The sequence below is a fragment of the Neodiprion fabricii genome, chromosome 5, assembly GCF_021155785.1.
Source record: "Neodiprion fabricii isolate iyNeoFabr1 chromosome 5, iyNeoFabr1.1, whole genome shotgun sequence".
NCBI lineage: Eukaryota > Metazoa > Arthropoda > Insecta > Hymenoptera > Diprionidae > Neodiprion > Neodiprion fabricii.
The window spans coordinates 28,859,338-28,885,225 of record NC_060243.1 but is presented as its reverse complement, the minus strand read 5'-3'; the positions used below and the strand labels follow the sequence as shown (position 1 = coordinate 28,885,225).

Genomic DNA, 25,888 nt, shown 5'->3' with positions numbered 1-25,888 from the left:
GCACAAGCTGTGTCGAAAGAATGAAATTTTTCACATCTATTCGTCGGTCGGATCAGTTTTATGTCGGGTGATTGAACGCAGTCGATGTGAAATGAAATTAGTGGATTCTGACCTGTTTCGAACAGTATCGGGTAGCGGAAGATGCGAATGCACTTAGAGGACCCCAATAAAAATGGTCTCCAAACTCGGCATTTTGTTCAATGATCGCGTAGCTTATGATCAATAATTATTATTAGTTATGTATTTTTATGGGAATTGCTAGACGGTTAGAAGATCAATAATGATTGTCAAAAGTTTACTTACTTGTACTCTCGATTCAGGCAGGCTGATCTTCAGTGCGACTTCTTCGCGCATAAATATATCCGGGTATCTCGTTTTGATGAACAGAGCTTCCAGGACATCCAGCTGTGCCCTGGTAAAGGTCGTTCTTTCCCGGCGCTGCTTGCGTTGATTCATTCCTGAAAGATGAGGAAAACATATATACGGTTAAAAGTTGCCGTCAATGTTGTTCAACGGCAGTGGTCCTCGTGCACCAAGCAAAAACAAGGCAAGTTAATTGGTTTTGAATTAGCTTTCAACAAGGGCCGCATGGTCCCAAGGTCATAGAAATCAAGCTCGGTAGGTGTGATCGACACAAGATGAGATACCGCCGGTACTGTATAGCCACGAGTTCTTATCTATAGCGTGAACGTCAGAGAAGAGACGGAGACGAGGACATCGTGGCATCCAAGCAGCAGAGTACGGTGCTCGGTAATATTTTATGTTGGAAACGCGACACGGTCCTCCGGACATCGTCGGCAACGAGTGGTTTTCAGGAGAGCAGGATGGCCGGGTCGGGTGGCAGTTGGATGGCAAAGAGCCCCGTATAAGGGTGGCAGGAGGGACGGCAGGGAGGTGAAATGGGGGAGGCTGGTTCGGGAGCGTTGCGAGTCCGCGATAGCGTAATTTTGAGCAGCCCTCCTCTCGTGCCATCAAGCCTCGCTTGGCTCGTTTCAGGACCAACGTAATCCGCTTACCCGGGAGAGGAAGAGAGGGGTGGATAGGGCGGGGGGGGGGGGGTAGAGGGAAGAGCGAGAGAGGGCGAGGGACGATGGAAGAGGGGGGAAAAGGGACGACGCCTGGAATACCATACACAACCATCATCCGCAGTGCACAGAGAAAGCGTCGCGACGCGACGCGATACGAGAACTGAACCGATCCGCTTTCAGATGTCTTTCGTTGCAACAATGCAGAAGCGCCGTCAAGTGTGCAATAAAAAAAAAAAAAAAAACGTAGAAAAACGAATGACCGGATAGCGAGAAGAGAAGAATCAACTCGCGATCGTGTCCGCGATTGCTCGACCGATGCAAACTGCCACGATGCTACTTGAAGGAACTTTGAAACTGTTTTGGCGAATGTGTTTGAAACATACACGCAGAGAGATATGTGACATGTATAGTCGAAACGAGCGAATACTGTCCTCTAGCTAATCCGTGTAATCTTGTTTGTTTCGAGATATGTATATTAGACGGCTTAGTTAAAACTGCAAATTTATGGGACTTGATCGAGTAATGGAACGCTGTAGCGAAATACGTTTCGACTTTATGGTTCGCGAGATACTACCAAGAGAAACAAGACTGTTGCGTTGTATTACAAGCGACTTCCAAGCTAATACAACGTTCCCAGTATATGACTGATAAATTTTCAAGAACCTATACTGGAATCGCTACTTGCGGAGCGTAATAACTCCGATTTGGTTTATTAGTAGTTGGTCCTTTCACAGTCGGTTGAACTTCTCCTGGACCTTAACGACGACTATGTGAATGAAGGAGGAAGAAGGCAGCTTCTGTTATATTTCTATAACCGGCTCGCTACCATTAGAACGCAAAAATGTTTTTGAATATATTCGTTTTCAACCGCGAAGCATAATTAGGGATATTATTTATTTTTTTTTTTTCGGAACAAAGCGCGGCAGCTACCGAGAGAGCTTCTTACATACTGTACAACCACATGTGTTCCAGGATGAAGGAATATACGCTGTATAATGCACGCATGTATCTTCGGAGGGAGGGCTTTAACGCCGACCGGAGAGTCAGATAGCCGAGTCGAATCGACGTCTCTGGTAGCGGCCATGTTGCTGATGCTACCGTCGGTGTTGATGGTGTAGCCCCATGACTGGCTCCTCGTTTACGCCGGAGGTTTCGAGGCGAGCTGACGGGAGTGAACTCTAGGTTTTGTGGTTAGGCTGACTGGTGCCTAGCCGGCAGAGGAGTGGCGGAGATACTCGACAGCCATAAGGTGGAGATGTCATCTCGGGCCTCCTTTTCGGGATCGGACGACAATCGCCGCTTGCGCCTAACGAACTGGTCGAGTAACCTTCGCGGCATGATCGCCCCCGATAACTCCTCAACGATCCTCTCGAAAGTCCCAGATATAACAGACCCAAAGAGAGAGAGAGAGAGAGGGTAAAGAAGGACTGGAGGAGCGAAGGCGAGACGAACGGGTACATTTATCTCCTAGGATCTCGAAAAAAAAAGGACAAGGAAGAGAGAGAAAGAGGAGCGTCGCGTTGATGTACGTTGCCACACGCGAGTCCCTCTTTACGGATACCTACATGCATGACTCTACCGAGGTCTACCACCCGTGTGTTCAAACTCCGTACATGTGTCGGTATTATTCGAGGAAGAAACGCGGCACGGAGAAGGTACGAAGGTAAAGCACGGCGCGGGCGCCGCGTCATTGATCTACGATCCAACCACCGGGTTCCTGCTGCTGTTACTGCTACTGCACCTTCCTGTTTTCATCTCTCTCTCTCTCTCTCTCTCTCTCTCTCTCTCTCTCTCTCTTGATTTTCTGGACCTCGTCGACTCGCAGCTCTCTTCATCCTCCGTCCGGTTGATTGCCTACCCGGTGGGCGTAGCGTCGGTGAGCTGTTGCTAACGACGTCTTTGGCAGCTACCGGATTCCCGAGTCGAGGCCGAGCGCCTCCGGCTATCTAATCTATAGCCTAACCTGACCCAACCCAATTTTTTAGAGTGCTAGATATAGGTGTCAGCGAATGCGGACTTGGGAATCCAACGATGCATTGCAAAATCGCGATTCCAACGCGTTGGTGAAAACCGTGGTTTCATGATATGGTTCGCCGTTTCAACTTAAGACAGGCGTATTTTTCATTCAACCGATAACATGCTTTAAAAAATTTTGATTCGATGATGGAAGTCAGAGGTTGGTTGAGGATGCTAATGGACCTTCGAGTTCTCCAAAATCACTTTAAACACTATTTGGCAGTACTATCATGAATTTCGCAACCATTCCTACGGTCGGTTCGCAAACAGCGCCCTGTGTGTAGTTCGGTTTGAACCTGACTGTCTCATCATTGGCTTAATCGCTTTTAAGGGTCTTACGGAAGGAACGTATAACTGGAGTGATTACGGGTACCTAATAGTCGCTTCTGCTGTTCCACTATCTCAGCGACTCGACACGCCATCCATACCCTGCATACCCAACTCAATCCAATAAATATATTTATACCGTGCGGGCGATAAGTGGAGGAGGGTGTCCTCATCTAATCATTGCACGGGTTGGTAGGCACCAGCCGTGAAGTACAGCAAGGTCTTCTCTTCACCCCGTGCAGCCACGCAGCCCCGCTAAGCAGCCGTAATGGGTCGGCAAACACCCGCCGGGATGCCAAGTATCATTCGATTTATTATCTCGGCTCTTGGGGTTACCGACGCTATACGGTGACGCCACTCCCGACTTTCACGGTTATATATCCACCCTCGCATCGCCCTTGTACGTTACACTTATGTCTATATCGATATACCTACTACCGCCAAATTTGCGCACTGGGTACAGGGACCATGTCGCAAGAAATTGAGATGTGTTCATCTTGAGCTGTTGTTGTCACGGACGTTATCCAGCAGATTTGGAAATATAAACAAGCCGTTGGAATTTTTCTAGGCTTCTCAGATGCGGGCGTAAACACTTGGTGGGTGTAACTACATCTTTGAACGACAATTTTGAAGATAAAATTGAGCAATGTACTACTTTGTAAAAAATATAAATATTCAAATTTGACACTTAATTTTTATCCAAGTCCAACGTCTACTGAATTATTGATATTCCGGAATATACAATATGCAATTTTTCACTTATTGATCGACGTACGAACCAGCGGGAATATGGATTTTCACTCCACCTCAATTCGGCGGTGAAAAACAGCCAGTGAATTTTATGGTTGATTTTTTTTCGTGACTCTCCGTGATTTCAGGGGCTGAGCTTTGAGCGGAGGAGAAATCGGACGGTGGTGCGGAGTTTCGCTAATGGCAAATTCGTTTTTTCGTTTATTGGATTTCACGGCGCCATGGCTCACCCCCTGAGCCCCGTGGACCCCGCGCCCCGGAGCCATGCAGAAGTTAATGGGCGGCTAACGCAATTCTTTAACGATGACACTCAGGCTGTACATCGGCAGGAAATACACCAACTTGCTCCACTCACTCTACGCTTCAACCCTCGTTCTACGGGAGAGGGTTGCGAAACGGTGGTGGGAGGAAAAGCTTATGATCAAACGAGCCGTGTAACTTACGGTAAGCATGTATTATATAAAGTGACGGAAATAAATTACCGGACGGTGTATTAGACGTCAACCGTCACCATATACGTGTTTCCCATCTTGTATCTTAAACGCTTTGAACGTTGTTTTTTTTCTACAAAAAATCGACCTAATTTTCTAACAATTTTTATTGTATTTGTTTTGTATTCTTATCAGTTCCCTGATTAGCAATCCTTGTGGAAGTGATCGAGGCACTGCCAATTAAAATGCAACCAAAGCTATCCGAGCTGATCGATCAGCCATAATGAGTTTTGGAAAGCCTGGAACGTCACTCGCGTCATACAACGTGACGCGGGTCGGCACCTATCACCCCCATTAGTTGAACTAAACCGAAAGTTTCGCGTCCGCGCAGCTAGGCACGGATCCAAGAATAAAATGAATCCTTGCCACAGCACGGGCTGCTTGATTATTCATAGAATTTTAGTTGTTGGCGGTGACGATGATGACCAAGAAGTAAGCAGGGCGTGCAGAGAAGAACGCGGCGAGGCTTCCGGGTGTCGAGAGTGTCGAGCTCGAAGCGCACGGGGCCTTGGGGAATTGAAAATTAATTAAAAGCTAAAATGTGCATAGGCGAGAAAAGTGGTTCGGGTTTGGCGACGGGGCGTGGAGGGAAAAGGGAGAGGCGAGATAAAGATTATGATGCCTGAAGCGCAAGCGTGGGACGATAGCACGTGCCGCTTTCCATGGACGCCGTGGCGAAAAAGGAGAGGGAAAACCGAAGCGAAGAGAAAGAAGAGACCCGTCAACGCTTCGAGAGGCCATCAGCTATGAAAACATTTGACCAACTCCGTCTCCGTCGCCCACGTTCCATCCACAGGCCGCAGGAAACAAAAAGGAAATAAGAAGAAACTCTTCGCCCCTTTTCTACCCCTGCATCAGACTCTGGATAATTATATGCCTCGAGAGGAAATCCGACGAGAAACTGCACCATTAACATTCGGTGACCTGGATTCGAAATGGCAATGAGACTCTATCGGCTTAAATCGATGTGTGCAGTTCTTCACCCTCGTGTTTGGTTATGCAAATGATTAGGAATGATAGTGATCCAAATTGAAAGCGATCCAGTGTGATTTCCGATGATTCTTCTTTGATTTTACTAATAATGGATAACGGTGATCGATGATCTCACCAAGTGAAAAGTGTTCTTACAATCTTCTTGACAATCTCGCGAGAAATTTGCAACAGGTCAAACCCTGACCACCAAATATCGTGAGCAAATCTTGAGAGAATCTCTGATTCGTCTATCGGGTACCTAGATGCAGAGGTGACGGAAGGCCGGCAAGCATGAAAGTCGAGGCTGGACAAAAACCCATAGCTATGCACGAGCATAGCACGAACCCTAATCGGCTCACCGTCGTCAAGTTACCGGAGTAGGCATATTCGAAAAGTGGGTTCAGGACTCTGCAGAACCCCGGAATTCCGACTCCTCTGAGGAGGATATCCGGCGTCTCTGAACCCGACTATTCACTCAACGCAGAGTGTTTATCCTGCAATTAGCTCGCGAGACTTCGCACTCGATTTTCCTTCCTCGTCGTTCTCGTCTTCTACGCCTCGGGCCCTGTTGGGCCCCAATCGCGGTTCCGCGGTCAACTATCATGGTCGCGTGCCGCCGCACGTGGCCGCCAACTTGACGCCTAATTGAGTGATTGGAACGCGCTTGATCTGACGGGGTTATATCGGGCATTGTAGCAGTGCAGGCTTATCTCCACGGTGCAGAAAAGAATCACCCCTCGCCCGGGACAGAGTGTGCACGCCGGAAATTCGCCCCCGAGAAGAGGGGAGAACTCGAAACTTTCAATCAGCTTTTACTTCCCTGTAGCAACGTTGTATTGTTCTCGTTGTTCAATTGATCATGGCATACATGAAGATACACTCTCGTTTTTATTTGTCTCTTCGCTTTGGTGAGATGAAATCAATGGAATTCGTTTTCGGCTGAGTCCAAAGCTAGATTTGGAATTGTACCGTCATCACTCAGTTGGACTCGATTGTCCGCAAAGCAAATTTACAGATTCAGATTTGAAATTTTCATGGCCTGTATTATCCAAGGTAAAAAAAAAACCTCCCACGTTTGGTCCGATCAAACTTCCGGTTAATTATTACGTTTTTCGGATCGTTTTTGCCACTTCCATCCAAGTTTTATCCACATTTGATTGCTTGAATTCGAGGACTTTGGTAAATTGCAAAAAATATTGGAAATTCTTCTAACCATCAGCAGTTTTGCATTCCTTGAATCGTCCAAATCCATTTTGCGTCTAACTTATATATTTATATTATACTATATTTCGTTGCACGGTTGAGTGGCAATTCCATGAAACAACAAACACGAGGTGTGCACGTCGAGAAGAGGGGCCCTCGGGGTTGGTTTGTTGGTTGGTTGGTTGGCTGCGGCCTGCATAGGTGTGCGGAATGAAAACTACGCCAACTGCGGGGAATCCCACGGCTATGTGTTCAGCGGCGGTATTCCCCCACGTCCGTCTCGCGGGGACTCCCTCTCGTTCTCAATAAAATAAACATCGCGGGTCCAACGCCTCCGTACAACCTCGCATGACACGGATAGCTGCTCAGAATGCACGCGCCACTTTCCACCCCCGCCGTTATTATAGGTACCGATCTACATCCTCGATGCTTGTGTACGAATGCTTTCGCTGGCGTCGATGGAATAAGCACGACTTGCCGAGTGTAATTGAGGCCGCGATCTGATCAGGTAGAATTTTTATTCAATTACGAATATAAGTACGAAGTATACGGAAATGATATTCATTTTTATACAGTCATTTCCTCTTGGAATTCATATTGGAAATTAATCATGAAACAAAAAAAAAATGAGAACTTTTTGATATACGATAAAATGAGCAAACAATTCTGCCGTATCTGTTTTATACTTTTTGCCGAAAATTTGAAATTGTAGCTTTTGACCAAATTTTGTTTTTCAACAATCTTGAAACGAATCTCTCCCAAGTGTGTATAAAAGTCAACATATTTCAAGTATAAATTAACGCCTGATATGTTTGCCAATTTTTTTCATCCCCATGAGCTGTTTAGTATACCGGAATGGAACAAAAATTTATAATTCGAAAGTCAAGCTCGTGTTAGGCGAGAAAACATAAACTGCAGCGGGCAGTCGATACACAGATGTATAAGGGAATTATTATTTTTCTTCGGGGCAGAAGAAAGAGGTGAAGGTATAACAAAATTTGGCGGTGCAACGTATCGCGAATATAGGTTATGAATTCCGTCCTAGTGTCCGCTCGATTTCTCGCAGCCATGTTTCGGGAAAGAACGTTCGCGGGGCGATATTTGGTCCGCCCCTTTATCTCCCGCAGACGTTGGTTGATACCGCATCTGGAAACGTTGAGGAGAGCGGAAAGAGAGCGCGGAGTCGGTTCTCTCCTCGAGTATTACGGGGGCATAACCGAAGGGGATGGGCAGGGGATTTATGAAGGCGCAACTACGAGGAGCCGAAGAGAGTTTCCATGGGAACGCGGAGGAAGACGCGCGTATAAACGAGAACCAACATCGGCGGTGACGCCGCCCGTATCTCTGTGCGTGTGGGTACAACACAGTTCTCCACCCTGTGCACCCCCTACCTTAGATATACGTGGATGTGGGTGAGAAGGTACGTCGTACATACCCGCCGCCACCCCCGTAAGCGGCTTAACTGGCTCTCCGCGTTCTTCGCTCGCGTCGTCTTCGGAGACCCGCGAGGGTGCTCCGAGTGCTTCGAGTTCTCCGAGTTCCCCGCGTCTCTCTCTTTTCGGGGAGACAAACTGCAGGCAAGAGGAGCGAGCGACGGAGAGAGAGAGAGAGGACGGTTTATTACCAGTGAGTGGGATGCTCGCGAGGTAAAGTTTTCAACCGTACGAACCTTCGACAATTATTATTCCCTCGTTTTTACACGCGGGGGTGAATTTTTAATTTTCACATCATATTCTCGCTCCGTGAATTGTTTTTTTTTCTGCTCGGTTGGATGATAAAATGATAGAAACTCGGTTGTGCGGATAACGAGAGAAGGAACGCATCAGGTACCGATTTTAACGAGACTTTTGGCGGACGAATCTGGTGTAAGAATCTAACGTTGGCAGGCGAGGGTGGTTTACCCCTTAACAGAATCGAATTCTACACGCTTCCTCCAAGTTTCGTTCAGATCAGAGTTTGGCGTCTCAAGTGGCTCGAGCCTGGATAACTCTGTCGCTTGCCGGAGGCGCGGGGAGCCGTTAATTTTCACCGATGCTATTCGACGCGACGCGACACGACCCTCGGCATCTACCAAAACAAACGTACGGTAGAATCTGTCGTTAGCACTGCAGTCTAATGGTACCGAGAAGCCCCGGCGCTACCCGGTTATCTACGGCTTCAGTCGATGCATCGATTCGCACGGGGTGATCAATACGGCAGGCAAATAGGCACGGGCGTATTGTGTGTGTGTGTGTTTGCATAAGTTGGTGCGATACTCGGAGCATCGTGTGATTTCAATTGGGTTCATAACAATAATGTGACAGCGTGTTGCTGCTGGCTACGCAAATTCCTTTGGATAATACCGAAGAAGATACTTTATCTCACCTATGCTCAGAGCTGAAGTCCTGAAACGCTAATTTAAAGTACATACTCGTCGTCGTTACGATGGACAAAAATACGACCGTCAAGTTTCCGTGTTACTTTTCTCAACTTTACGCAGGTACTTTTCGTACCGTCTACATGTAATTCACGGTTCATCAATCAGACTAAACTTGGCACGTTCCTGACATCTCGATTCAATGAAATAAACTAGGAACACTTGTACGGTCTTGCCTATTTTTTTGTAAGATAAAATAAATAAATAAATAACGCGTTTCGGTTGAAAGGCATAAAACGAGTTTAAAATCTCATTCCGAAAGGGCTAATGAACCTCTATCGTTCTTCACTCCGAAGATGTTTTACTCGCTTTTGTAGTAGTTGTACAACAAAAGAGATCAAGCAATGTAATCGCTGTTTAGAAAAGCGTTCACGTACCTACGATATACGTGTTAGTGACGGAATTAATTTCCAGATATATTACCGGAGGCAAAATTATCATAATCGTACGAAAATTTGTACACGCATATGAATTTACACGTTTTGCAGGTATTCATCAAAAATTTGACTATTCAATTTCTAAAAGTTGTTGAAACTTTTGAACAGAATAACATTTTTCATACGGGCCTGATTATTCTTCTGTAAAAGTATGCATGATTTTTTGGTGATCCGCAATTTGCTTGGTTCAGTGATTCTTCGATGCATTCATTTTTAGTGTGACTTTGACCAATGGCCTGACAAATTAGGTGCACGGTCAAGAAGTAAATTTCAAGTGTTCCTAGCAAAATTCGGAATAAACAATTTGAAAATCCATCATATTTTTCGTCTGCCTCTCGATTTTTATCAACTACGTCGAGTTCTCTTCTCTCTAATCGAGTTAAAAATGACGAACAGCCGGTTTAAACCACAAGTACCTAATATTTGAAGAATGTACACATCGCATTGGACACCATATTTCCTAGTATTTGGAAAAACAACAGCAAGTTTCGTCGAATCTTTTCGGCGTTTCAAGATATCAACGATTTCACGCGATTCCCGATAATTCCCTTCGATTTCCTACGATTTCACCTTCCAAGATATTCGGTAATCAAAGCCAACGGGAGACGATTTGTCAGACCAACAGATCTCGAACCAACAACGTGTCAGTCTATTTCCACAAAGCGTTTTGTTCTTCCAAAAAATCTTCAATCGACATAAACAAATATTTACTTCACCGTCCGTGACGACACATTTGGTCGATTTTAACAATATTCTTTCCCTCGCAATCATTGTATAAAAATGCGGATTGACTCACCTTGCGGGAACGCGGTAGCAACCAGTCCGTGATCCAGTGGGTGAGGATGACCGTGACCGTGAGGATGTGCGTGCGGTATTTGGTGCTGATGTTGATGCTGGTGTGGGTGTGGGTGTGGGTGGGGGTGTTGGTGTTGATGGGGGTGGGGGTGGGGATGCGGATGCGGATGGGAATGAGAATGGGGAAGGGAGTGTACGTGGGGCAGTGAATGTGGATGAGGCCCAAGCGTGAAGGGGTGCGGAGGAGCTTGATGCGGAGGACCGGCCATACCTGGGTGGCTATGGGGGTGATATTGAGGGCTTCCGTTGGGGGCGCAAGACGCCCCCGCCGCCTTCAAATATCCCGCCATATAGCCAGCCAGGCACGCCAGGTCCCCCGCCACCGCTGCGGCTCCCTTGTTGCGACGTTCCTCGTTGTTGTTTCTTATCGGCGGCTTATGATTGCGATCTATGACGGCGTCTTTTCGCGGTTCGTTCGGCCACCACCCGTTGGCGCGGTTTTTGTCGCCGTAGTTTTGACGCTGCCGATTCGGGTTCTCCTCACCCTGACGTTGAGGTTCTGTCCCGTCTCCGCAGGTTTCTTCGCCCTCTGCGTCCTCTTCCTCCTCGTCCTCGCCGGCCCCCTTGCCCGGGCAATAAGGCCCGTAGCTATCCACCTTCGTCGAGAAATATTGCAGTTTTAAACGGGGTTGACAGAAATTTTTTTTTTTTTGATTTCATTCAGCTTATCGATGTAACAACGGTGTTAATATACAGATATATATATATATATATCATTGGATTTAGGAGAAAATTTTGCACTGAGAAAGATTTCATTTGTTTTAGTAGCTAGAAAAATTGAGTAAAACAGGTATCGTTGAAAATACAGTTCGAATATTCTTGGAATTACGAAAAACGAGGTACGCCTAACCATTTTGCGCTATTGTCGATCCTTTCTTGCTAATTGCAACGCAAAATCAGGATATATATATATATATATATATATATATATATATATATATTAGGATGGGCCAAAAAAAATGAGTATTTTTTTTTACTTTATACTCTGAAAATCGGTTGCTAGATACTTCTAAAGAATTCTCACTAAATATGAGCTTTTAATTTTGATAACAAGGTCCTCCGCTTTGCAATTTTGCATTTTTTCCTGAGTATTAGAAACAAAAATTCATATCTCTTTGACAACTGTTCGTTAAAAAATATCTCCCCTCATATTCTTGTAGGAAATCGAACGCTCTACAAAAAAGGTCTCTTACAATTTTTTCGTAAACCTTACCGTTTCAAAGATATCAAAGCTTAAAGTTTGATTATTTTAAGAGAAATTTCTGTTTTGCTTATGAATTTTTTAACTCGCTTACAAAAAATTTTGATGAATTGCACAACTCATACTTTTGTAGGAAATTAACTGCTCTACAAAAATGGTGTCTTATGATTTGTCGATTAAGTTAAGCGTTTAAAAGATATTCATCGTCAAACTTCAATGCATACTAATTTTAACAGTTTTTGATGAATAATTCGAAAAATTTCAATTTAATTTATAAGTTTCATGAAAATTTATTCCAATGTGAGTTCCTAAGAAAAGAGAAATGTTTTAAACTATTTTTCTTTTATTTTTTTAGTTCTATATATGTTTGGTTATATTAAAAAACATTAGTGCATTATTTCTAACTGAGAGGCAATGATTTATTAAATTTCCAAAAAAATAACGTTTAAATATTTATATCTGCATAAGGGGATCGCGGAAACATTTCCGACAGTCCAATTTGTCTGTGATTTTCAGCGCGAATTTGTTTTATACTCGATTGAAAAAAAAAAAAAAAAAAAATTTCCATGACCTGGTGCACCTTGAACGTAACATTTCGCTGATTCAATTATACTGCAGTTGAATAATTTTTTTTTAAATATATTACTGGTGAAATAACTGGGATTTGAATAACTTTGTCTCTTGCAGCTTGAGCCGGAAGATAATAAAACACGATTGTCACGGACTGCAGACCTCATCGCGGATCGAAATCTATTTGAAATCTGACGTGAGTATTCAACAATCGTAATATTTTTTTTATTGAAACCAACATTACGATTTCTCTTGTACATATTATTATATTTGTGAAAGCGCAAGAAATTTTTTTTCTCGACTGGAATATTCGTAAGTCTTGCTAAAATTAAGGATTTAAGCTCTTTTTCGGCGAATCAAATTCATTTCACTGTTTCTGTAGTTTAATTTCTAAAGAGATAGATCGATTTGATCGAATGAACAGGATCGGTCGAGTCGCTAAGAATACAATCGATTCTATTCATTAGTTTAATTGTTATTATTATTATTATTATTTTTTTCAATGGAATTCAATTATAACCCTAATGAATATTTCAAAAACACATCTTACGATGAAAATCAATAAAGTTTTGATTAAAATCAAGCACTTTTTGCATAGCATGCTGAGAGTAATTTGACAGAGATTAATGTAACATTTAATTTTTCCAAACAAAAAATGGCGTATATTCAGGAGGCGAAAAAATATTGACCATTTTCGTTTCTGCTAGTTTTTATGATACCGTATATTTTTTTCCTTAAAACTACGTTAAAAAAACAATACCTTTTTCTTCTCGATGTTTTTTTCAAATATCCATTCTTTCCATTGCATTAGAAACTTAGCCTTGAATATGAAATTTTTCAAATTGATCTCGAGAGTGATTCTGTCCGAACGAAGGCGGCAATTAAAAAATCCCTTCAGGAGTATACTTCCCTTTAGGAGTATAATATATATATATATATATATATATATATATATATATATATATATATATATTCAATCAGAATCCTATAAAGAAGGGTTTTTCAATGCTTATAACTGCACGTGAGCATTCGACCAATTAACGTTAAAATTTTCAATTACCTTGTCGGCCGGTCGCTTGTGGTGAATTTATTAACCGTAAGTCCGTCGACGTTAGCAATTATTATTTATGAGCATACAGTCATGACATTCACATTCGGATACATCGATATTCGTACAGCTAGAACATGATGAAATCGGTGGAACGAATTCACGTGCCGCATCGAATTGATTTCGGTTTATTTGTTTGTCGGAAAGGAAAATTGATTAGCGCCAAATGGTTTAGGCGAAGCCGCGGAGAAACACCCGCAGCTTATACACACACATATATATATATAAATAAATAATAATTCGTGAGTAAGTTTAAAATCTAGATTAAAAAAAAAAAAAAAAAAAAAACAAGAATGCAGGCGCTGCCAGCGATTGCGAAGTTTTTAACCCTAATCCAACACCCGCGAATCGATACTGTAATTAGTTAGGACTTGTCAGCGAATGGTAGACGGATGATGTTTCACCGCAGCGTTAAACTTCAATTTCAATAGGTACATTTACCGTGACAGAGAAGGTTCAATTAATTACTTTCCGCAGGACTAGATACGCGGGCAAAACGAATGAGGAACCGCAATAATGTGAATGAATAAATCCGCGGTGAGAAAAATATGGATGAGCCGCGGTTCGGTGTTTTCAGATAAACTTTATCAAATTATTTCAAACATATTATACTTGCAATTTGAAATTTAGTTGCTATAGATATGTAGGACGAAAAGTAAAAAAATACCCAAGTCACGAACGAATGTTTACATCCTGTAGCGTGTGAACGCAATTTATATGATTATCGTTCGGATTGTTATTTGTTTATTCAATCTGTTTAATTTTTGACTATACAAACGTTATTGTCGAAACAATGAATTGTTCGGTAGCACTTGGTGAAAATACGATAAAGTAAAGCCTCGGTTATACGTTTTTCATAAACTATTTTATTCTTGGCAATTTTTGTTTTTTTCTATAAACAACGTGAAAATATTTTAATTGTACGTTTCTCGTTTGTAAGCTTTTCCCGCGTTGTTAAAGTTCGCATTATCTGTATCGTTCGATTTGACGTTTGGCTTACTCACCGCAAGGTGGCGCGCGCGTCTTCATACGTTTTGTTTACTTTTCTACCGGTGGACGGTTCCACGTGACAAATTTGACACATGACTTGCACAGGTTTTTCTTTGAATTTACTTATTTTTCCTCAAGATATTTCGGTAAAAATCACCAAGAACATTTATGAGCTTCGAAAGAAAACGAAATATGTTTTTGTATCAGGGTGAAAATTCTTTGGCAGAGTTTCGCCGAGGCGAGGCAACGTTGCTGAACAATTGTTCGGCCGTCGGAACGTGAGATTTTGAAGGTAACGCATTCCTGGCAGCTCCCTGCTACCAACGGAAAGGACAATGCGAAATATTACCATTGACTTTCTTTTCTTTTTTTTTTTTTTTTTTTTCTTTCAAAGTAGCCGCGGCTTTTCACGCAAGGTGGAAAAAATTTCTCCCCCACCGAGCAAAGAAGAAATTTTCATTACGAGCGTTGTTGTACGATCAAGCGTAATCGATTCGAAAGTGATTATCGTAAATTATGGGATGAAACGTTATATTTTTATCGAAAATGATGATAATAAAATTAACTCACGGTGCTAGATTATTTTACAACTCGTTGAAAATATATCCCTGGGCATGTCCAGAAAAAGGCACAAAACACACGAAGGTATCACACCATACGATTGGGTCCACTATTCACACAGCACTGTAAAGTAACAATCACTTTTGTTAAATAGTGTCCACTGTAAATCGCGCGATAGCGAAAGATGTCTCGATGACAAATCAACTCCACGAACGCACCGACGTCACAGGAGTCCGCAAGGAACTGCACGACTGGAAACTTGTTTCCTAGCCGAGCACCTTGCGCTGTTTGGCCTAAAGCCTAACTAATCTTCACCCCCACTTCTTGGGTCCTAATATGCCTTACGGACCCTTTACCCTGCTGCGGAAGAGGCGCTGGTGGTGGGGATTTGGGCCAGCTTACTGGGGGGGTTGTTGATACGAATGGCCGACCCATTCAAAATGTCCAGCCCACTTTCAGAGGTGCCGACGCGGTCATCGGACAGGACACGAGCCTTCGATCGAATCCTTCCTCGGCAAGTGGACGACGACGATAGTCGGACGGAAGGTGAAAGAGGGAGAGAGAGAGAGATAGGGTGATAGATGAGAGGGCGGAAAAAAGGGCCGAGTCAAGTCTCTGGGGAAAAGAGACGCGTGACGGCTCGTTGTGTAAGCCGGACGCGAAGTCTTTAAAAACGGCTTATACGGGGAACCGAATATCCCGCCTGACGGCACGAGGTGCTAAACGGTTAAACAAACTAGGAATAGACGGGGGTCCATCGGGATACGTCGAGTGCAGGTTGCGGACGAGGAACTGACGGCGCTAAATTCACGTTTAACGGTTCCCCGCTTCCGACTTCCGAGTCATCTGCGCGAGGATACGTTCCAAGGTCATTCGACGATCCATCTTCCTTTCGGCTGGGATGAAATTGAGCGATTTACTTACCGGAATTCGAATGCGCGTCCCGATGTTCCAATTAAGCGTATCAATTATCGCGTGTTAGGTACGCAACGTCGTAATCGGCGTTGATAATTGAGCCCCCATACTTCTCTCCTCCCCCCAACCTTCTCTCCTTTTCTATCTAGCCACAGGCCGAGAAGCACCCGCTAAAAGGATTCAGGCTTTTCCGGTTTTTAACATCACGCTGCTGCACGCGTGTCCTCCCTATGCGGGGACCAGCTGCATCGGCGATTATTTCTCTTTTATTATCGTACGCGTATTATATACCGATGGCTGTACTAATTGACGTCGAAAGATTAAAAAATTGAAGGGCTGGAATGTCGAATTTTCAAACAAGCGGAAACTCAATTTATGGAATTTCAAAATCTTCAAAGACGAAGTATGGGGGGGTGAAAGAGTAGAAAGGTCACAACGTAGAATGCCGAAACATACACTGAGAAAAATTTCATCAGCTGTAGTAACTAGAAAAATTCAGTAAAACAGGTATCGTTGAAAAAAATGTTTGAAATATTCGATATAAAGAAAAAAAAAAAAAATTATATAGAACTATATTTTTCGATTGTGGTAAAAAATGAAAATAGTTGAGGACTGAACGATGACCGAAAGTAAAAATTTCTATCATTGTAGAATCGTCAGCATTCCTCTCGATAATATAAAATATTTATATAGATTTTTGATATTGCTGTTCTACGTTTCGACCATTCCGTATTTCGACTTTGAATACTTTCTATTTTCTGTACTTAAACTTTCCACAACTCTAAATTCTACGAATAAGATTTTCGCGTCCGTGAAAATTCGATATTCTGATCCTTCTATGAATCGGTAATTTCAGTTTTTTTTCACCTTTACCCGTAACTCGAATTATTATCCTCAAAGTCTGCGGAAAAATATTCTTTATAATTCATCTTTGATTGACGAGTCAGTCAGACTTTCTAATCAAAAAAAAAACTCGCCATAGGTAGAACAAAAATGGTTAGTCATGTCACGATGATATTTTGAACGCCTTTGATCACATTCAACTGAAAAACACGCTAGGGAAATATATATATATATATATTATTTTTTTTTTCACCGATTAAATATAACCGGCAAATAATTGAGAAACTTTTTATCCTCCGTATACGAGGAACGAGAATGTGAGCCGATCGGCTAACTGCATTTAGGATGATTGCACGCGTCTTCAAGATATCTCTGTTTGCAAATCCACAATGACGAATATATGTCGGATTAAGTTCAGAACCAGGTTCAACATTATCTAACCTCCTGTTGGAACCCGGTTCGATTCACGATGGGTGAATTGAATTTTTTTCGAACGGCCAAAGAAACAATCGCGAATGAAACGCGTGCGTTTTAATTTTATTTTTGTTTTTGCCGCGGAATGTTACTTATTGTCGGTGAGAACGAAAGTTTATCTGTAAAGTGGAATTGGAAACAAAAAATAAATAAACAAATAAATAAAAAATCGTAAACTTTCAACTTTTGAGATACTGATTTGAGAAAAAACAATTGAGGCTAAAGCAGAGCTCGGAATTTCGAATACCCAAACAGGCTTTCCGCGTCCTTGCGACCTTCGTATCCAAGAACCCACCCCTTTCAACACACGGAGGTCAAGAACTAAGTTCATCTTCCACTTCACTGGTCGCAGTGCAAGATTTATTGGTCGAATGAAAACGGTGTTATACCTAGTAGTACGTAGTGATTGTCTGGACAGCATATTGGACGTGGAGGATTGTTCGCACTGTGGAAATGATTTACAAGGTTCACGAAACTGACAGGCCGATGTGTATCGTCGATTTTTGGATAGGTCATTAAGGCTCGTAGCCAACGACGGGGCTTTAATTGTCGCCAACGATATCCTGCCAAGCCTATGTCAGCCTATAATAATAAACTCACCGGATGTCTGGGACTGTCTTCGAAAGCCATAAAACTCAAGGTTTACATTGACGTCTACGAATAATTAGAATGTTAACCACATTTATGGCTCTGCTTTTATCTCTCGGCATTGTCCGTCTGTTTACTTTACCGTTTAATGGTAACACCGAGTTCTTCGGGGAAAAACTGACGATCGGGGGTAATCGGCGATACGTTTGGCACCACCGCAAATCTCATTGTCGCTTATAGTTTGTTCAAAGGTCTTCAAGGTGTGTGAAATAAAATTGAGTAGTTACGTAAGTAACTACGTAGAAACCGACGTTGCAATTTCCTGTTATACCTGAGCTCTTCTTGTCTTTCCACCCCTCGGCTAGCTGCGTGTAAATCATACCGCGTATACATACGTAGGTATACAAGTAAGTAAATTGCGACCGAATGTAAAGGTTGGATTTTACCACTCTATCGACTATCCCACAGGCTAATATCTACCGAAGGAATTGTTTTTGTTTCAATGAAAAGGGTCCGAGGGAAGAACACTTGAATTTAGTTAAGTTAGAGAGTAATTTCAGATAATGTCAGTGTCGAATACGGGAACTTGGAGTGAGTATCGGTCCAAGAAGAATTCCTTTGGTATGTAAATTTTACGAGTAACTGAACAATAATTTGCGTTCTTCTTGGAACCAGTTTCAATGGGCTAAAGTCGGTATAAACCCCGTGCTTTTCATGTTCATCCCGCAGTGCGATCCGGTTAGTCGAAGGCGTATATATCCTCGGTGGATACATCGTGGTATTCATACGGTCATTACGAACATCGAACAAGCTTCTCGACAATGACGAATTCTTTAATAGAGCAGGGTAAGTAGTTTAAACAAAGGTTTCTGACCAAACGCATCAACGTTTCACGATTTTCGAACGAGCTCGATTCTTTCAGGGCTATTTAGGATACAAATCGCTACATTTGTTGCTATATTTTATTGCAACCGTTGCAAAAATTTGACGCTCGTGCAACGATAAATTAACGTTAAAGCCTTGTTTATCTAAAAAAGTAGAGTAAACTTCACAAGCAGATTTTGCGTTTCAATAACCAAAAAAGTATCGACGATAGCGCAAAATGTTTAGGCGTACCTCGTTTTTCGTAATTCGAACAATATTCAAACAGTTTTTTCCAACGATACCTGTTTTACTCAATTTTTCCACTTACCACAACAAATGACATTTTTCTCAGCGCGGTACCAAATCCACCTCCCCTACAATCCCATGCTGTTACATTGACGAAACTTGCATAGTTGTAAGCGGCCTGGATCAGGTACATCGTTACAAATTTTGTGCCTATACCTAACGCGTAAAAAAATCGTTCGCACATAGATGCGGGAGAAAATCCATAGCCGATAGTCAGGCGGTGCAGATCGGTGGCTGTCGGCGAGTCATGAGCAGAAGCGATCAGGTCTGTCCTGCAGCGTTTGCGCGGCATCCTCTCCCTCACTCTCTCTCTCTCTCTCTCTCTCCCTCTCTCCGGGTTTCCGTACCAGTGTTGGTTAATCGAGCCGCCCTCCGTGAGTTCGTGGCCAATAGGCGGCGACGTTTTCCCTCCACATTATATCGTGGCGCCACCTCCACCAAGTCCTCGGAGGAACATGACGAGGGTTTTATCGATCGGAGTTGCGGCCTCCTCCTCCTCCTCCTCCTCCTCCCTCTCCTTCCTCGGAGTAAAACATGCACGCGGACCTGTTCCACTATTTTCGAGGAGGTTATTGCTTCCGAAGCGAGAGAGAGGGAGAGAGAGAGAGAGAGAGAGAGAGAGGAGCGCGCGGAACTCTCGGATATCATTTCTCTGGTCTCCGGAGGCAGGCGATCAGAATCCGAAGAAGGTGCTGCCGCCCGTTTCGAAAATGAGGAATCTCCGGACCCTCGTAACGAACGAATCGAATTAATATGCACCCATATGTGCGTATAAAAATATTTTAAACACACACACGCACACACACGTGCGCGCGGACGGTGGGACCTTTACAATGGCGTCGGAGTCAGGGAATAGCTGGGTGACGGACAAATTTATAGCGTAGAAATTAGGAGGCTTATAGAAAGCGGTGCGCGGTAGCGGCCCGTAGATCATCATTACAGGGCCAACAGGGTTGCTGCTGGTGCGATGCGTTCGCACACAAACGCAAACACCCACACGCACACCTTCGTTCATCTTTCTCTTTACCTCACGCGCTATTCCGCGTGTAAAACCCGCATGGTCACGTTCGCTTTTTCTGTGTGCGTGGGCGTCGAGCGGAGCGTTTTTTACTCTCGCGATGCAACTCGACCGCGTGCTTTTCACCGTATAAGCGGCACTGCGGGAGGATCAACGCTTGTGCGAACGGATGCGAGGACCCTGTATTCGTACCGGTATAATTCTCGTCGTTTTTCGCAAAACCGGCGTGCCGGGAGATACGGCCCTCGGTGGAGAAAATGAAAAATTACGAACGAATAAAGGATGATCCTGCGGCCTCGCGGCTATCCTGACACCCGTATACCCTACACCACCGATCTGAATTATTCGTTTGTCACCTTAGAAACGAGTCGGGCCATAACAGTACATCTCATATTGTCCACGGCTTGTGTGTGTATATATATATATATATATATACGAATGTCGGAATTTTTTCCGCACATACGCCGACTACCGGCAGCGGTTTGTTTTACGTCGCGTTCGAAACCCTCGTGAAAAAAGATCTTCTCATCTAGGGATACGAAATTAGATGTAAGAAAAAAATAAATGAATAAATAGAAAAAAAAAAAAAAAAAACACACACACTAGACAATCGCCGAAGGCGGCACTTTCCTGTTCGATTCATCGTCGGGATTTTTCTCCTCTGGGAAAAAAAACGAAAGAAGAAGATAAAAAAAAAAACACGCGCGGTGAGTTCTCGACGGATGAGCATCCTGTTTTTCTTTTTTATTTTTTTTTTTTTGGAAACCAATGTGGATTTCATGCTGCAGCTCTGGGCGACGCGTTCCCGGAATCTCGACGATATCCGCTTGATGAAAATATTATATGAGGATTGAGGGGATGAGGACGTACGTGGTTCTTGAACATTCGAAAACATCCGTTTATTTTATAATTTCTTCTTTTTTTTTTTTTTTTTTTTTAATACAATAGAAGAATTATTTCAATCGAACTTAAAGTATGTAAGGGAGAACAATGTTTTGAGGTATATTTCGTAAGAAATTTTATCCAAAAATGTCGAAAATTCAGTCGTCCCAAATTGGTTTTGCGAAGACCCAGTATTTCCGCGTCGGACACGATTAACTCCTGATATCCTTATCTGAAATAAAAAAATCAAATATATTCTGTTAGTAGGTGAGCATAGCTAGTAAGTGAACGAAGAATTGTTTTAAATAATTGAAATTTAAATTTTTGTCAGAGCTTTTTTTTTTTTTTTTTTTTTTTTTTTTTAAATTACGATTTTCGGTATTTACACCATGTATTGGCTTGTAAGATAAGTTGTGATGGAATAAAAAAAAAAAAAAAAGTCCCTCGTCATTCACTAGCTATACTCACACACTGACAGAAAATACTTGTTTTTTTTTTCTCTTTCTTTCAATCCCAGATTAAGCTAGCCGGAGTTTCGTTTTCATTGCGGAAATACCGGATCTTTGAAAACCAATTCAAATATTGCTCTCTCGTGTATCTTAAGTTTGATTAGAATAATTGTTTTGTTATGTTTGAGAAAAAAAAAAAAAAAAAAATTATAGAAAAAATGGATGTTTTGAAAACACAAGACCCAGATAACCCCTTAAGAAATTTTATAAATCGTCATTGTAACGGAAATGTGATTCACTTATTTTTCGTACTGTCTCACAACTGAAACTAATGGACAAATATTTTTTCTATTTCTCTTACCGCGCGAGGATGGTAACAATAAATTCGTAACCGTGCAATAACTTAATACCGGGTCATCCGATTTCTTTGCTTTTATGGCTCTTGGAATTCGGACAATTTGCATTGTCTCCGTACAATAGTTCCGTTATAGGGATTATTTTCACCTTTACAAAACGCGGGGTGAAAGCGTTGAACATCAATACTCCAAAACGAGTCGTCTAGTCAGAAATCGGAGTAATAAATACAGCCGAAGGGTATGCATCAGAAATTAAACTGGTTCCGTTTGTCGGTAATAAAAGAATGATCGATAGTTTTCTAGCGGTTCATCGCATTTGGCATACTGAACCGAAAAGGAAACAGTACATTCCGATATTAGTCCGTAAAGTAGGTGATTTGCGCACGAGCGGAGTTGATGAGTGCGAGAAAGAGCAGAAAGTAAAAAATAAACAAAAGAGCGAGTTTGGGTAAATCTACACAGCTCAGCGTGCGCAAAGTTCGACTCATATAGTTATTATAAAAAGTTCACAAAAAAGTGAATTAAAAAAATATTATTAACTTATTAAACGAGTGCGAAAATTTCATTTCTACACGTTACTTTAAATTTGGATATCAATCGTAACTTGACAGTTGACAAATTTGAAAGGCATATGTTTCAAAGACTATCTGGTTTCATTAAAATACACTAATAAAACAGATTCTGCGAATGATTTCGTATTATTTGTGCAGCGCCATTTTTTAAATTCATTATATACCATTGTATATTTTTGCTTTGAAATGTGTGGCAGCGAATTTAAGACGATTTGTTTTGCTGCGGCGTGCATTTCGGGTGGCACATCTTCACTATCCTTGTACATTCTTTTACATTCCCGCACGGTCTTATCAGCGTATGGAAAAGTGGCACTTTGCGAACGAAATCGAATTTTGCGCACGACGATGGGGAAAAAGAAAAAAAAAATTGGAGTCCAACCGCGAAGCGAAAACATGTTCAAGTTCCATTGTCTTCTCATAATGGACAAGAATTCTGCCACGTGGCGCAATCAGACTGGCACAGTTGTGACACGAGGAGGGTTCGGGGTCAGCGACCAAAACACGCCAGGCCGGCTCCGAATACACTCTCAAATTTACGATGCGGGGGAGTTTTTGTGGTGACCTTGAACGACGAGGCGATAATGGGCGTGGAGAGTATCGTTAGCAAATTGCTTTTATACGACAGAGTGAACTAGCATGCTATTGGGTTACGGACTGCGTTCCAGACTCGCCGCAAGAACGCCTTTTCTCCATTACAATACCGTGGGGCTGAAAACGGCTGGGTTTCCGGGGTGGTCTCAAAAGCTTTCACAGTACCAACGTAAGGTCGTCAAACTGCTCAGCTCTACGGAATCCCACTGTCTTCTCGACCATAACGATGGTATAAATGAATCTGCCAAGAATCCGACTGCACCGTAATTCGACGCCGCATTAACCGCTTATCACGGAGTTCATGGAATTGTAACAAAAACGCAGGTCGTAATCTCTCGAGTTCCACGGCTTGGCGTTCCAGGTACATCGACGCGGATGGCTACCGGATTAGAGTCTCGGCTTAATCGCGCGTGACTTTCTCCTCGGTGTCATGGAATCGGTTCAGCAGTGCTTCTGGATGATTTAGGTGCGCGACTTGTGACGTAGTTGGTTGCGCCGCAAGCTTGGGGAAAACAGGTACGGCCTGAAACGAAGGCCTGCAAGGCTGCAGCCACGGAATGTAATTCGCCGGCTACCTGCGGGTGCATCCCCGAGCGAAGCTTCGAAACGGTTGAATCTAATGGCTGGCGTACACTCGGCGCAAACACCATCAGAGCTCTAAGCCACAAATCCTGGCTTAACCCGGGCTTAATAGTTAAATTGGTTAATCCGACGTTGAACGGGGCTCTCGACGAGTTCGCTTGTAGACACCTGTGTATATGCCTACACGCGTCCTTCTTCGCGCGTGCATCCCGTTTACGTGCAGACTCAAAACCCGAGCAAACCTTGCCGGACTGTGCCAGTCCGAGGTATATCCGTCCTTAGAGATGTCGCAGATTTGGGATTAGCGGTGTTATGGCCTAGCACGGGCATAGGTGCTGCTTCGTCGGCGTCCGGGGCTGATTATTCTTGTACAACTACTTACTTAACGCATTATGTGGCTACCTAACGCTTGTCCGAGGAACACCGACAGCGCTTTATACTTGTGTCAGCAAATAAAGAGCCGAGGAATGACAAGCCGCGTGAATAGAAACCGGTAAATTGAGCCGTTTTGAATTTTCTCTCCAAGTTTCAACCTGTCAATTTTGCTGTTGGCATCATCGCTACGTACACTCGCGGATTATACCGTCTTAGATTGTTATTGGCAGCCGATCAGCGCAAGGTGATATTCTCGGAATACTGTCGTAACTGCACCGAGAGAAAAGACGTAGGTATAGCATTTTACCGGAATTCTGCGAAACGTTACTATTTTTTATGGCACGTCGACAGGAAGTAACAAAACTAGTAGAAATAGCTTTTTACCGGCAATAGCTTATAGCAAGACTAGGATACAGTCGTAGCTATGCAGATGTATACTTTGCTGCAATACGATATTGTAATTATTCCGGAATGCGTTCTATTCTATGTTGTACATCTTCTCTTTTGGTGCGTTTGCAAAGGCGTCGTAGATTTTCAAGCGGAAAACTACCGCCGAACGATCTTTCGACGATACAAACAGAACGGACTAGCAGCCGATGCGAGTCGGCCGGTAATGGCGGAGTTCGTTTCCTCCACCTCGCGACTTTGACCCGGTATATCCACGAAACTGTGCTTCTCCGACGAACGATGCGAATTCCTACGTATTCCGGGCTTCTGGCACGCCTGAAAAACGTCCGGATGGAGCCGGTAACTGCAAGACGTAGGTAGATCGGTGGAGGAAGAATAAGCAATGCCTTGTGCCGGCGAAACTTTTCTCGAATAAAAAAAAAAAAAAAAGAGAGAGAAGAAACGTTTCGATTCGGAGTGCAACGGGGAAAAAGGTTAGGGCGCATCACCGGGCGCCCTAAACAAACGCTGTGCGTGCCTCGTCGATCATCGTTTACCTGGGTAAACATAGGTGAATTTTTAACAACGAATAGCTGTAACCATTCTCGAGCAAATAAAAATGGCAAACTGTAGCAAACTGATCTATAACTAAATTACACGCTCTCGTCGAAGGCTCCGAAGCCACGGTAGGCAGCTATATAAACACGTCAGCACCGCCATTGTCGCACCCGTTTGGGCTCCCAGTTCTCTTCTATGCCGCCATTGTCCCGCGCACTCTGACGAACGCTATACCAGGCCCATTCTTAACGTCCCATTATTCCTCGAAAGCTCGACAAATTTGGCTTCCGGCGTTCCCTATTGCATCGCTAGACGCGATCATCGGGATCCGGGGCCCGTGGCAAGCCAAGGCGATATATACACTCGTCCTTCATTTTTTCTTCAACATTTTTTTACTCTCACCTTATTCTTCCCATTTCTACGGTTATTTTTTTATTTTATTTTTTTTTTCTTCCACCCTTCGAATCTATACTGCAGATAAGTAGTACGTATTATATAAATATACGACTGTATGGGTCAGCTTCTAGTTATTCTTACCGCGTGGAAACGCCCGCTGCGATCTCACGATCAATTATCTCGTATCACCGCGTAGGTATGAATCGCTTTGAGATGTCAAGAAATTGAATCAATCTCACGGACAACTATCGTTCTTTCCAAGCGCTGTTTATTAATTTTCTAACACATTTTTTCTCTACGCCTTTAAAGGTAACGATATGCATTGGTACACATCTATTCCCATCGGACAATTATATCGTGGCTAATTTGTTGAAATGTAAAATGAATCTCGGAATTGACGTTGATCGCCTGAAACACGATTGAAAGATGTTTCGCAAAGCGAAAGAAAGTACAGTTCCTACGCTACGTTTGAAAACGGAAATGGGTTAAAGTAAACAACGCTCGTCGTCGCGACGGAGAGATCCGGTTGTCGAACGACGACTCTCTGGCATGAATGAATTTTGCTAATTAGCGCGTAACCGGCATCCCTTGTTAAGCTTCGAAGGTACCTGGAATAAGGAAACAGTGACGAGGGGCGCCATTCTCTCTTACCGTCATCCCCGAACCGACACCTGCGGCGAGCGTTCCGTTCGTCTTGGAGTTTCGTACACTCGGTTTTACTCGTGTCTGTTATACTCGAGGATCCACAGGTGCTACGAGGAGGACCGACGGAAGCCGTCGTAGACAAGGATAACTGTGCTAAGCCTG

The 25,888-nt window shown here is 43.2% G+C and overlaps 2 protein-coding genes across 5 annotated transcripts in view; one reads left to right on the top strand and one right to left on the bottom strand.

The window, feature by feature from the left end:
• The window catches only part of LOC124183332 (homeobox protein OTX1 B-like), a 60,037-nt gene that overhangs the window by 7,542 nt on the left and 26,607 nt on the right, over positions 1-25,888 (bottom strand). For 2 of the 3 annotated variants that reach the window (XR_006870964.1, XM_046571702.1), the window contains exons 2-3: positions 10,437-11,091; positions 304-458 (exon numbers count right to left, since the gene is read on the bottom strand). Coding sequence is in view for 1 of the 3 variants with exons in the window: in XM_046571702.1 (XP_046427658.1) it covers positions 304-458; positions 10,437-10,785 (504 nt within the window). In the remaining 2 variants the exon portion in view is untranslated. The remainder of the gene's footprint in view (positions 1-303; positions 459-10,436; positions 11,092-25,888) is intronic. The other variant, XR_006870965.1, reaches the window with a different exon arrangement.
• The window catches only part of LOC124183339, a 45,198-nt gene continuing 23,564 nt past the window's right edge, over positions 4,255-25,888 (top strand). The window contains exons 1-2 of one of the 2 annotated variants that reach the window (XR_006870966.1): positions 4,255-4,565; positions 12,384-12,462. Coding sequence is in view for 1 of the 2 variants with exons in the window: in XM_046571719.1 (XP_046427675.1) it covers positions 8,423-8,433; positions 12,384-12,462 (90 nt within the window). In the remaining variant the exon portion in view is untranslated. Of the gene's footprint in view, positions 4,566-8,313; positions 8,434-12,383; positions 12,463-25,888 lie in introns of those variants that run through there. The other variant, XM_046571719.1, reaches the window with a different exon arrangement.